At 38.2% G+C, this 12,978-nt stretch overlaps 1 protein-coding gene across 1 annotated transcript; it reads right to left on the bottom strand.

The window, feature by feature from the left end:
- Positions 1-1,488: 1,488 nt before the first annotated feature.
- On the bottom strand, positions 1,489-7,189 carry LOC109219613 (membrin-11-like). The gene is made up of 4 exons (XM_019384082.1): positions 6,830-7,189; positions 2,239-2,359; positions 2,004-2,153; positions 1,489-1,816 (listed from the first exon to the last, which is right to left on the bottom strand). Exons 1-4 carry the CDS (start codon positions 7,126-7,128, stop codon positions 1,655-1,657), a joined length of 732 nt encoding a protein of 243 aa, XP_019239627.1. The 5' UTR covers positions 7,129-7,189; the 3' UTR covers positions 1,489-1,654.
- Between the last annotated feature and the right edge of the window lie 5,789 nt (positions 7,190-12,978).

Here is a 12,978-nt window from a genome sequence, read left to right as displayed (position 1 = left end):
CATAATCCAGAGCTAGTTTGTTTGCAACTGTCTCAGGCAGTGAAGAATGATCCATGCCTTACTTTTCACTGTGATTGCCCCATCAAGAATCAGCTTTAATCCAGGGCTCAGCCAACATACAAATACTCTTAACATAGTGTGATATTGTCTGCCTTGGACCAAACTAAGCCCGTACGATTTTTTTCCAAAATGCCTTGTACTATCTGACCATGAAGACAAAGGACTTGTAAGGAAACATAACCTTCCTATCTCAACATCTATGCCAGAGTTCAATGTGGTTGGCGCCTGTATTGGCTTATTATGTTTATATATGATTCATTACTCAATGATAGACTCATTCTGCACAATCCTTTTACTGGTGACTACAAGAAGCTCTCAAAATTCATTGAGTTTGAAGAGTAACAAGTAGTATCTGGATATAGATTTCATCGAATTACAAAGGAGTACAAGTCTATCAAGATTGTGTACTACTCAAATACCTATAACATACCTTCAAAGATCCGTAATGTTAAAGTGTGGATGCTAAGCAGAAGCGACGTTCAGATATTTAGTCTTAGTCGCTGTAAATGGAGGAGCATTGGGGAAGTAAACTACTTTCTTGACACCAAATCAACAGGAGTTTTGGTGAATGGACGGGTTGAGTAAAAGGAGAAGGCAAAATGGCCATTTTGAGAGATCCATTTTGTCCCTTGACCTAGATGATGAGAGATTTGGCCAGGTCCCTAGGCCTAATTTTAGTTTTAACCAACTGGACAGGTTTGATTATCATCTTGCAGTTATAGGAGGGTGTCTTTCTGCTGTTTAAGTAAATCTTTGCGTTAAGGAATGGTTGGGGATTTGGGTCATGAAAGAATCTTGGGTCATGATGTTCTCTGTGAAACCTTACTTATCATGGAGTTTTAATGATGGTAAAATATTTCAGTCGGACAAATCACCCAGAGTTCTATACATGCTAAAGAGTGGAGAGATCTTGTAGGAGTACAATGGTGGAATCTTAGTTTCCTATGATCCTGAGAGTGGAGAATTTAGAACCTAATGGTTCAATCAATGCCTAATCGTGTTCGAACTGTAGTCATGTTGGTATCCTCAACTGGATAAGTTTTCAGTAGACGCCATATTGCTATTGACAGTAAGATTATCGTTGCTAGTTTATACACAGAATTCAAGTCTCGTAAATACTCATTAGTTTTACTCTGCATCCAGCGACTTAAAACTTCAAATTCAGATCCATAAAAGGTAATAAGTGTAGCTGACTTGCATCCGATGACATAAAATTTCAGATCACCTCTAATAAGAGTTTGTTTATTTGCCACAGGAAACAAAAGGAAAAGGAGAATTACAGAGAAACAGGTGGCCACAGAGTGAAACTGAAGATGATAGAGATTCTAAGCATTTTCAATGCACAATATTCTTGTTGTATGAAAAGAAGACTTCTTCTAATTTCAAAAAGAAAAATAAAGTAATGGGACCCCCCCCCCCCCTCTCCCCCTCCCAAAAAAAGAAAGTCTACTAACTAAGAATTCATGCTACCCGAGCTGCAATACATTGATATCAAGATTTGTGTATGAGTTAGAAATGGGCTTTGAGTCAACTTTTCTACAACCCTTTCAATGACTCTATTAACTAAGAATTCATCTTGATGGTCAAGCACCTATCATCTTGTCCACCTCCAAATGAAAATCAGCACTATGATCGTTAAGATCATTCCGGCACACTTGATCCATCTATCAACACGATTCCTCTTCTCAATAAGTCTCATTACAGAATTTGATAGCCCCAAAGTGTTCAGGACGTCTAATGCCTTCCGTTGAGCTCGCTGCAACAAATAATCAAATAAGACACCAGGTGTTCAAACCATAGTGGCAAAGACTAACACACAGTTTTTGAAAAACTTTTGGACAATAACACTAATCATTGCAATGACTTTTCTAAACAAGACTAAAGAGGAGACCATCTGATAGTATATTCAGACCACGTTAATAGATGTGATCTATTATATGTACCTTTAAACGATCCCTTTGCTCGCTATATTTTGAAAGAATGGCTGCTCCTGTTGCTAAGGTTTCTTCAAGCATCCTGGATGAGCTACGGGCAGATTGCATCGCTTGTGCTTCGTCATCAAAAATCCTCAGTACATGAGATGAATCAACGCTCTAGTACATTAAGAAAATAAATTAGATGGAATACGTAACAGTATACAGAATGATTCATCATATCAGCGCAAAAAAGATTACATACAGCTCTCCCAAGTAATTCTGCTCTCTCCCGGACTTCTTGCATCCGTCTCTGATGCTGCAGGTTATATTTATCCAGACTATCTTTCAAAGAGTCAACTTCTTCAGCCACTTGTTCCACTTTCCTGTACACGTAAGACACAGACTTTCAGTTATGGCATAAAAACTTCTAATTAGAGACGAAAACCGACTACGACTGGGTAAGACCTGAAGGCATCAAGTGCATATGAAGTGGATACATGACAATATACTCATGAAACACCAACACAAAAGCCCCATGGCGTCAACATATCCATGAAAGCATCATTAAAGCATACATACTGCAGGAAAACATGACCCTCTTTTTGACTCCACAAAGAATAAGCGAAAATGCATTGATTCATTACACTTCTAAGAAGAAAAAAAAACGTTGGTTTATTGCAAATTGGTGCTTGCTCCACTGCATCTTATTCCACCTATCACTAATAATCTATATCAGATATAAAAGTTATTTAAGAAGTACACGACTGACAGTTTTTCACTAAGAACCCCTCACAAAACTACGTGAATTCATCACCACTTAACTTTAGGTTTTGTTAATCAAAGGGTCGCGAAAGTAATTCAGACTCACCAAATTTGATTAGCACTGGCCAACATTTTTTTGAATCAACAATACAGTTCGACTTAATTTCAAAAACTAAATACAAATCCTAATCAAAATTTCTCCAATAAATCACACGCAGTATGATCTAGGAAATTAACAATTAAAATTGTATGAAAATACAGATTTATTTCTCAATTGATAAACAATGAATGATTGGATAATTTCAAATTTGGACATTGTGAAGATATGACCCTTGGGTCTAACTCAACCCCGAAAAGCTAGCTCATGAGGGGAGCATTTCCTAAGACCGTATAAGGAGAACACAACCTATTCCCTCAAATAATGTGGGACTTGACAGACATCTACTAAACAAATCATACCAACAATCTGATTACTGATGGATCCTACCAAATCATACGACATCATATTACCTCAACAGTCAAAACTGAGACTTCTACAAATTTGAGCACGTCAAGGACCCAAGACATGCATTTCGTCTAATTTTTATACTAACTCGATAGAAGCATTTTCGTATGAAAGATCTAACATTATCATTTATAATGACATGCATTGTGTCTAATTCCATAATTTTAAGTACTCATAGCTTCATTTCGAATTATTCGACGATAAGACTACTCGATTGTCATTTGCTCATAGCCAGAGAAAGTGAAATCTTAAAACATTTTCACCTTAATTTATCAATTAATTATGCCTCAATATCAAATCAGCCATATGAAACCTCAACAGCCATGTAACGACCCGACCGGTCGTTTTGAGCTCTAGCGCACCGTTCAGCAATTTGAGGCCATGAGCAGCTTCAATTCAGGCATTATGACTTGTATGCGTGGTCGGAATTAAATTTCGGGAAGTTCGGAGTTGACTTGGAGAGGAAATTCTCATTTCGGAAGCTTTAAGTTGAGAGAACTGACTGGGATTGAATTTCAGAGTAAACGACCTCGAAATCGGGATCTGAAGGTTCTAGTAGGTTCGTATGATGATTTCAGACTTGGACGTATGCCCGGATCGGGTTTTGGGTGACCCGAAAGCGTTTTGGCGCCTATTGTGGAAGTTAGCTTTTTTGAAGAAATTTCATAAGTTTGGGTTGAAGTGCATTTCAGTGTTACCGATGTCCGTTTGGGATTCCGAGTCTGGGAGTAGCTCCGTATGGTGATTCTGAAGTTGGGAACGCGATCGGAAGTGAATTCGGAGGTTCGTGGGTCATTTTGGAGTCATTTGGCTAAAGATAGAAATTTGAAGGTTTTTGAGAAGTTTGACAGGAAGTGGTCTTTTTGATATCGGGATCTGATTCCGAAAGTTGGAGTATGACCGTAATGTCGAATATAACTTGTGTGCAAAATTTGAAGTCAATCCGCCGTGATTTGATAGGTTTAAACATCGAAAGTAGAAGTTTGAAATTCTAAAGTTCATAAAGCTTGGATTGGAGGTCGATTCGTGATTTTAGCGTTGTTTGATATGATTTGAGGCCTCGGGTAAGTCTGTAATGTGTTGTGGGACTGGTTGGTATGATTGGTTGGGGTCCCGGGGGCCTTGGGTGGATTCCGGGTGGTTAACGGATTAAAAATGAAATTTTTCAAAGGCTGAAGTTGCTGGTTGCTGGTACAACCACACCTGCGAGACTTGGGCCGCAGGTGCGGAGCCGCAGAAGCGGCCAGAGGAGCTGCAGATCCGGTTTTGGACCAGAAGTGAAGGGGCCGCAGATGCGGTCAAGCAGCCGCAGAAGCGGAACCGCACCTGCGGCGATCGAGTCGCAGAAGCGGAAAGGAGGGCCTGGTGAGAAATCCGCAGGAGCGGTAGAAGGACCGCACCTGCGGAACCGGAGAAGCGATCAAGGGACCGCAGGTGCGGAAGTGCTGGAGGCAGTGAGTGTTTTTAAAAATCGGGATTTGGCCATTTTCTCTCACTTTTCTCTTGGCTTGGGCGATTTTGGAGAGCTTCAAGTGGGGCTTTCCATCATCAACAACAAGGTAAGCTAATCCCACCTATCTTGAGTTAAATATATCGATTATGTATGGATTTTAGCATGTATATTGGTAGAAATTTGGGGGTTTGAGGAAAACCTAGAAAATTGATATTCTTAGAATTTGACCACGATTTTGGGTATGAAATTGAGAGTAAATTATGTATTTAAGTTCGTGGAGTTATGGATAAGCTTAACCTTCGAAAATTTTCGGAATCCGGGCACGTGGGCCCGAGAGCGATTTAGTCAACTTTTCGACTGGGGTTAGGAATTGCTATAAATTGGATTGTAATGAGTAATTGAGCACATATAAATGGATTTGCATAATTATTTGGCTAGTTTGGAGCATTGTGCATCAATTTGAGTCTTCGGAAGGGCGTGGAAGGCCGGTTATGGATCTTCAGAGCGAGGTGAGTCTCCTTTCTAATCTTGTGAGAGGGAATTCTCCCCTTAGGTGAATTAATTGGATTTGTGCTCCTAATTGTGGGGGCTACGTGCGCACGAGGTGACGAGAGTCCGTGCTTAGCTACTATTGTGTTTAAGTCTGGGTAGTCTACGACCCAAAAGCATGCTATACTTGGAATATTTGTAATCTTATTGACAGTGTGAATTGCTTAAATCACATCGAATTAGTGAATGAATTTCTAAAAAGATTAAATTTTATTTTTCTTGAATTGTTAAAAGAGAATTGGCTTTTCCTTGGATAATTGTTCCCTGATAAATTCATGATTGACTGATTGTTGTATTTATTTATATTTGACCGCATCGCATGTATGATTCGCGAGCGGGATAGTAGATGCATCTACGGTTCGGGCCGCTCGACCCTCGGCAATGCACATTTTACATTCATGTTGGATCGGGCCGTACGACCTCGGCATGAGTTGCGCATGCTTGTATTGCTCGCCTTGAGATTTATTGATATTGCTATCTACTATCCCCGGCTTGAGATAATTGTTAATTAATGGATTATGAATCCGGATACTTTAAATGAAAAGGAACTTTTACCAGTTGGGTAACTCATTTGAATCTATTGTTGTCCTTAATAAATCCGTGATTCATCTTATTAATAATAGAATTATTGGACCATTAGTAAGTGTTGAAGTTGCCATCTCGTCTCTACTTCTTCGAGATTAGGCGGGATACTTACTGAGTACACGTTGTTTTCGTACTCATTATACACTTGCTGTGCATTTTGTTGCACAGGTACAGGTACTTCTATTGGCCTATTGGGCGTAGCAGCACGTGCGACCCGGAGAGTAGGTGAGCTGTATTTCCTTGAGGCGACCCGCAGCTAGTATAGGATCTCTCAGAATCGTATTTACTTTCTGTCCAATTGTGTTCCGGACAGCTGTTGTATTTTATTCAAATTCTTAGAAATTGCTCATGTACTTGTGACACCAGGTTCTGGGATGTTTATGGGTTTATTCAGAAATTTTTAAAAGATGTTGAATGTTCCATTATTTATTCAGTGGAATTTGCTATGTATTGTTTAAACGTATAAAAAAAATGATTTCGGAAATATTTAAAACGAGAATTTAATTAAGTATTTTGGTTGGCTTGCGTGACAGCGGTGTCCGGCACCATCATGACCCTTAGTGGATTTTGGGTCGTGACAAGCCATATGCACCCAAGGGTGTGGCCTAACAGTCAATAAAGTGGAAGGACAACCATTAGGTCTTGGGTTCAAATTCTAGAGAAAGCAAACATTACTAGATGATTTCTTCTCATGTGCCTAAGCCTTAGATGAACAAAGTTACCTAGTACCTGTCTTGTGCGGGTGGGAGATGATAGCATGCACCGGATGGAAGAAAAAGTATATCCTCAACATCCATTCCGCTCCATTCAACTCCATTTCATTCCAGTTCTAAATCATTTTCCTAAATTAAGGATTCTCTAAGCCTCACAATCCTTACAAGAATACCCAATTTAATCTCAACTATATGAGTCTTTAATCGAAAATATCAACCAAAAGAGAACAAACAAAGAAGCAGTTGAAATTCAAATATCACAATTCAGGGAGAATAAAGAGGTGACCTTTTCCAGAGATCACGTTGAGATTTAGCAGGTATGGATCGCCAGAGACGTTCCATTTCAGAGCAAAGCGATTGGATCTGACTTATATCTTTTCTTAAACCGTCAACTGATTTCTCCGAAGGATCGCTCAAGGCGGCGCCCGACGACAACACGGAGGAAGAAGAAGAAGAAGAGGAGGTGTATTCGAAACGTTCGAGCCTCTCTAAACCGTCTCTGGTTTTGAGTAACAGCCGTCGGGAACGCTGGTAGAATTCTGATAAAGTTCCGCCACCGCCGGCCACCTCAACGGCCATTGCCATTGTTGTTTCCAATACCTTGGGGCTGACGAGGTTTATTAAAGTGGATACTTTTTGATTTGGTTTGGTTTTGGTTTTAAATTTTAGAAAAATCATTAAATTTGGTTTTGGTTTTAATCAGAAAAAAATCGAAAAAAAATCGAACCAAACCGTCTATAGGAGTAGCTATTTCAAATTTATTATTACACCTATATATATGTATATTTTATACAAAGTTTCAAAAATTTTATGGTAAATGTTAATAGTTTTCACTTTTAGTATAGTTCTTTACCTTTACATTCTAGTTTGACCGGTAGTTTTCTTTTGTTAAGTGTAAGAATCCATTTTATGTTAAAAATAATATATTTTTAGTTGAGTCCTTAAATTATTCATCACTATTTGATTCAATTATCATCAATATATGTTGGTAAATAATAGATTTATCAAAGGGCAATTGATTTGATATTGTTACGTTGAAAATGTGGTCGCCGAAATATGTGTTTGGTAGTGTATGTCATATATTTAAGAAAAACCCGACAAATAACCGAAAAAACCGAAAAACTGACAAAACTCGACATAAACCGAATCGAGAAAAAACCGACTTAATTGGTTTGGTTTGGTTCTAATATTTGAAAAATCGACTTACTTGGTTTGGTTTCTTTTTAGGGAAAAACCGATCCAAACCGCACCATGAACCCCCCTAATTATAGTTGAAGAAATTTTACCCTGTAGTTTTAGATATAACAGAAAGGTTACTTGTTGAGTTGTTTCAAGTTTCCCCAAAAGTCCCAAAAAATGATTAAGGTTTCATAATTATAGGATTAATATATAATTTTCTTATGTGAATTTAAATCAAATACTAATACTAATTACTAATAATATTGGAATATGATGTAAGATCAGAAAGTTACACAAAAATAATTGGTATTTTTTTCGTATATATACAAAATTATAAACTTATTTACCATGTTTTAATTAGGTTTTTGTATTTTCAGAAAGTAGCTATACTTTTTTTTAACAAAATATATACAATTCAGTCAAATTGCATCAAGCTCTTCTTCCTCCTTCGATGTAGGACTGAAAATTTTACTATATTTGCTCGTTTATCAAATTACCTGAAAATCTAGATATAAGCCCTTAAAATGTTTTCAAGTGTTTGCCACAACACCCAATCGAAACCAAATCTAATTTCAATTTTTTTTTATTTTTGAACCGAAGTTTTGAAGCAATGGTGGATATCTCTTTTTCAAGGGTCATGTTTGCATTCGTAGTTCCCTTACCCAAGTAGGAATAATCTTATCTTAATTTGAAAATTATTCTAGCGTAACAAAAACAAACAATATAGAATTTAAAGTTTCTCATTTCAAACCTACTAATCAGCAGCTATGTCACGACCAAAAATCTCATCTTAAGGATTGTGATGGACTTAGTCCCTACGACTAGGTAAATAGCACATATTGAGAATATACAGAAATAACCAACTTAATTCAAAATATTAATTGATAATTGAAATAACATAACTGAACCGAATAACAATCATACAACTCCAAAATCGGTAGTACAGAATCATACGCTCTACTAAGTTCACTAGGACCTAAATACAGTACTGTTTTGGAGTAAATATAATTAGTAGTAATGAAAAACAATAGAATGTGACTCCGAGGCCTGCAGCCGCATTGGCAGGCATACATTGAGATCTCCGCAGCAAATCACAAGCAGCTAACTGACGTCCGACACGCTCAGAAGTACATGGATCTGCACAAAAATGTGCAAAAGTGTAACATGAGTACACCACAATCGGTACCCAGTAAGTACCAAGGCTAACCTCGATGGAGTAGTAACGAGGTACAAGTCAAGACATCTACTAGATCTGCCCGGCGTGGTCACAGGCTCAATATCTCAATTCGCCCGACATGGTCATAGGCTTAATATCTCAATATGTCCGGCATGGTCACAGGCCACCAGTCCAACTATATTGCAGAGAAAGCAGATATACAAGAAGTCATGTACGTGGTCAATGAACATCAAGTATCATACTCCTGGACTAGTGTAAATGGCATGATACGGTGTATGCATGTACAAGTATACTATCACAACTCAAGTGTCACGCTCCAAATCTAAAGAGGCGTAGCCGGCACCCGGTGCCATACTCGGTCCGAGCGAACCACTCTATAACTGTGAACTCCGGAGGGGTAACCCTCAACTTAGACCGTTGAGGCCATATTCTGAATCATCTGAAAATAGCGTCTACAATGAGCAATACCAAACTAAACATCTACCTAGGGCTGGTAAAGTCACAATACTGATATTAAAAATGTACAGGACTCGTCTACAAGCCTCTAGGGATAACTGAACTGTATCATGGTCAGGATAGGGCCTCGACCTACCCATCAAACCTGTATATATAAAATGGACTCCAAGGGTATAGACCTGGTAACTCCGAGGAAGTGGAGTTTACCAACCAAGCTGATGTTTGACTTTGTCCACTAGGAAGGTCTATCCAATTGTCTATCAGGACCTGCAAGCATGAAATGCAGTGTCCCCAAAAAAATGGACGTCATTACGAAATACGTAACGAGTATGTAAGGCAACAGAATAACTGAAAGCTGAAACTGAACTGATAATATAATAACTGAAAGTACCTAGGAGTCAAACATAATTTGAAAATATGCTTACCTGCTGATACTGACTCATCTCTCTTAATATAGTATGTAAAATAGCAGTCCGACCCTATAAGGCTCGGTATGTGTAAGTGCTCTGCCGTAGTAGGCTCTCATAGGCGCTCGACCATATTAAGCTCTGTATCTCGGCCATTCTAGGCTTGCTCATAGGCACTCTGCCGCAGTAGGCTCGGTATATAACTTATCATCTGATCAGATGTTGCCCAATAGGGTCCTGCCCATCGATTATAGCTCGATGGTGGTGAAAATACTGTAATACTCTATATATATAGACTCTCTACTCTCTTGGCTGAAAGAAGACAAAACTAAACTGAAAATGAAGTCCCGATAAGGAAGAATACTGTAGCTTATGAGACTAGGATAATGTACATAAATCCAAAAAAATAACTTCTCTTTATGCCTCGTTATCAAACGCATGTACTTACGGGATCATGCCAAAATGAAGGAAATGTTTAGCCTTAATATACCTTATCACAATATTTCCAATCACCAAGTTGAACTTCTCTTCTGCAACTTAATCTACAACAACGATAATAATACTATCATTAAGTTACGAAAGGTACAACGATTGCACAACGGACAACAAGCTTATTTTGTATTAAAACGGGCAACATCTCCCCTATAATCCTTACTTCCTCCAAATTCAAGATAACACCAACAACACAGGAACACAAAAATAACAACATATATACATTATTTTCCAACCTTATATACACCATAAAATACTACAAAATAGCCCAACACGCCCCAATCTCTTCATACACAAAATGACCACCGTAGTAGTGTCAAACGATCCGAAAATATTACGACGAATGACCAACCCTCCACCCTGCATTTATGTGGTGTTTCTCCACACCCTTCCTCCTCCTAAACTCCAGAAAACATTAGTAAAACACGCAATCCAAGAGCAACAGAAAATAGTCCACAAAATAGTCCGCTACAAGTGAATAACTCGAACTCACGGCTTCCGATCACCGTCCCGTGAGTTATTACAATTATAGAACGACTTTCAATACATCTCCAGCAGAAAAAATGGATGAAATAGAGCAGTAAACTTTCCTTATTTGTTGAATAACTCAGCTCCTATCTTGGTTCTTCAAACTCTAGGTTTTACCTTCAAGTAGAACTTAAAAAGGTGAGAAAATCAATTGGGGTTTGTGGGCAATGTTTGGGAGGATGTTTGCAGGGGTTTAGGTCTAGTTATTGTGTTATATAATTGAGTGTTATATTGCAGGAGATAAGGTCTTAAATGGGCTCTTTGGCCGATCCGAAATAGCCTCTTTTTGGACTCTCATTAAGCAAGTAGGTGACACACCTACTTGTCACCTAGCAGTCTGCGCAGTCTCACAGAAACGCACATATCTCTCTAATTTCGTACTGACAAACGGTTTAATGTGTTAGAAAAGAAATTCATAGATCGTCAGTCTGATGGGTGGAACACCCCGTAACTCTAAGTATATTGGGAGAAAATTGCAGTTACATTTGACCTAAATTTCAGTAAAACCTATGAACGTGACTTGTGATGACTTTCATCGACTTTTGTTCCACAACTCGCTTGACTTAAAAACATATCACACGACTATCATACGATTAACATAAATCATAACATAAACTCCTTATCATGTTAAACACCCTAGTCTCAGCCCAAAAGTACATGTTATAACATTCCCAACTTGTTGACTTTTGACGAAACATTATTTTCTTCAATTCCTTAGCTTTTGAACCTTCCAACCCTCTTTGTACTTGTTGTTCATGATCTTCAATATTTGTAATCTTTGAGGTAACATGATTAAATTAATTTATATACTTTCAAATATTATCTCATTTTTGGTCCTACATTAGCTTACTTATGACGCATTTTTACGTACGAAAACATGGGGTGTAACAACATTCCCCCCTTTGAAACATTAGTCCTCAAATGTTGGCTGATGCGCTTATCAGTCTCATAAATCATAGCTGTTACGAATATTTTAATACTGTCCTTGCCATCTAGGCAACTGTTTAAATCCGAAGGCTAGAGCATTCCCCCCCTTAGGCCTCTTTGTGATACCACGACTTGTTGTCGGAATTCTTCCAATCTTGTAACTTGCAACCTTCTATCATGCAGCCTGTATGACTTTGTCCTTGTATGTGCGCCTATGCCACTTTTAGATCCTTTTTCCTCCAGCTTTTAGCCAATCTCTAGGCCTCAGTTTGGAAACTAATACAGAATTATGACAAGTTGTTCCTCCCGATATATATAGGTGTACTGAAGTTCTTCACTCGGTACTTTGTTGAACTTACGACTGTTGCAATATCTTGTTTCGTAGCCTTGTATATCTATCCTTATGGCTTTACTACATCTAGGTAGGTTATACTATACCATAACACTTACTTCGGTTTATTATTACCGAGGTTTGCTACCCAACTCCTGGTTACTCTCTTGCTGCTTATCCTATATGTATAAATCTAACCTCATTACCGTTCATCTTAAGAATGACGACCTAATCTCATCTCATACTTTGGAAATTTTTTCCGCCTATTGTTGATTCACCTTAATGTTGATCTATAATCCACCACTGATAACTTGAAACCTCTTACGTAATACATTGTCGCTAGGGCTCATGTCTCATAGAGGAACATCTGAAGTTATTTCCGATCCACCTAGGGACGATAATATACTTCAATAACCATATTTCTTCGCATCCCAACGTGATTCATCTTATGGGGATATTCTAATCTCATGCAATTCATGATTCTTATTGAATAATTACTCAATCGAAAGCCTAAATGTCATCCTCTAAACATATATCACAATTACACCCTTATTCTACTACCAGGGAAGCATTCCCTCTTTTCTAAATGCTCCTAGTCTTAAATTCCTTCGAGTTCATTAAAGGTGTACTGAGTTTTTGTTTCATAACTTACAGAGACCATCAGCTCTTTTATTCTGATGTGTTTAATCCCGAGGGCTTACCTATTCTCGTCACTTTCTCACTTACATTTTATTATCCTTACTTCCATCTACGTAAACCCTTGTCGCTCTACCATACTTTAGCTTGCGACCTACATATATCTATTTATACTACTCGCAACCTTCCTTTAACTTGGTAGCACCACAGATTTCCTTATGTTATTCTAGAACCTCAAACGAGACATCACATCGTCTCTAACTCTTCTTTAATCTTTTAATTAGACCTCTCGGTACCTGGAA

This window comes from Nicotiana attenuata, unplaced genomic scaffold (assembly GCF_001879085.1).
Source record: "Nicotiana attenuata strain UT unplaced genomic scaffold, NIATTr2, whole genome shotgun sequence".
Taxonomy (NCBI): domain Eukaryota; kingdom Viridiplantae; phylum Streptophyta; class Magnoliopsida; order Solanales; family Solanaceae; genus Nicotiana; species Nicotiana attenuata.
The sequence above is the reverse complement of the archived record's forward strand: the minus strand, read 5'-3'. Positions and strand labels throughout refer to the sequence as shown.

Bases quoted from the DNA above. Each gene is read 5' to 3' on its own strand.
- LOC109219613 (XM_019384082.1), bottom strand. From the start codon at position 7,128: ATGGCAATGGCCGTTGAGGTGGCCGGCGGTGGCGGAACTTTATCAGAA. The intron at 2,154-2,238 runs GTATGTAATCTT...TTAATGTACTAG, and splicing joins CAGAATTACTTGGGAGAGCT to AGCGTTGATTCATCTCATGT. The intron at 1,817-2,003 runs GTACATATAATA...TATTTGTTGCAG, and splicing joins AGCAAAGGGATCGTTTAAAG to CGAGCTCAACGGAAGGCATT.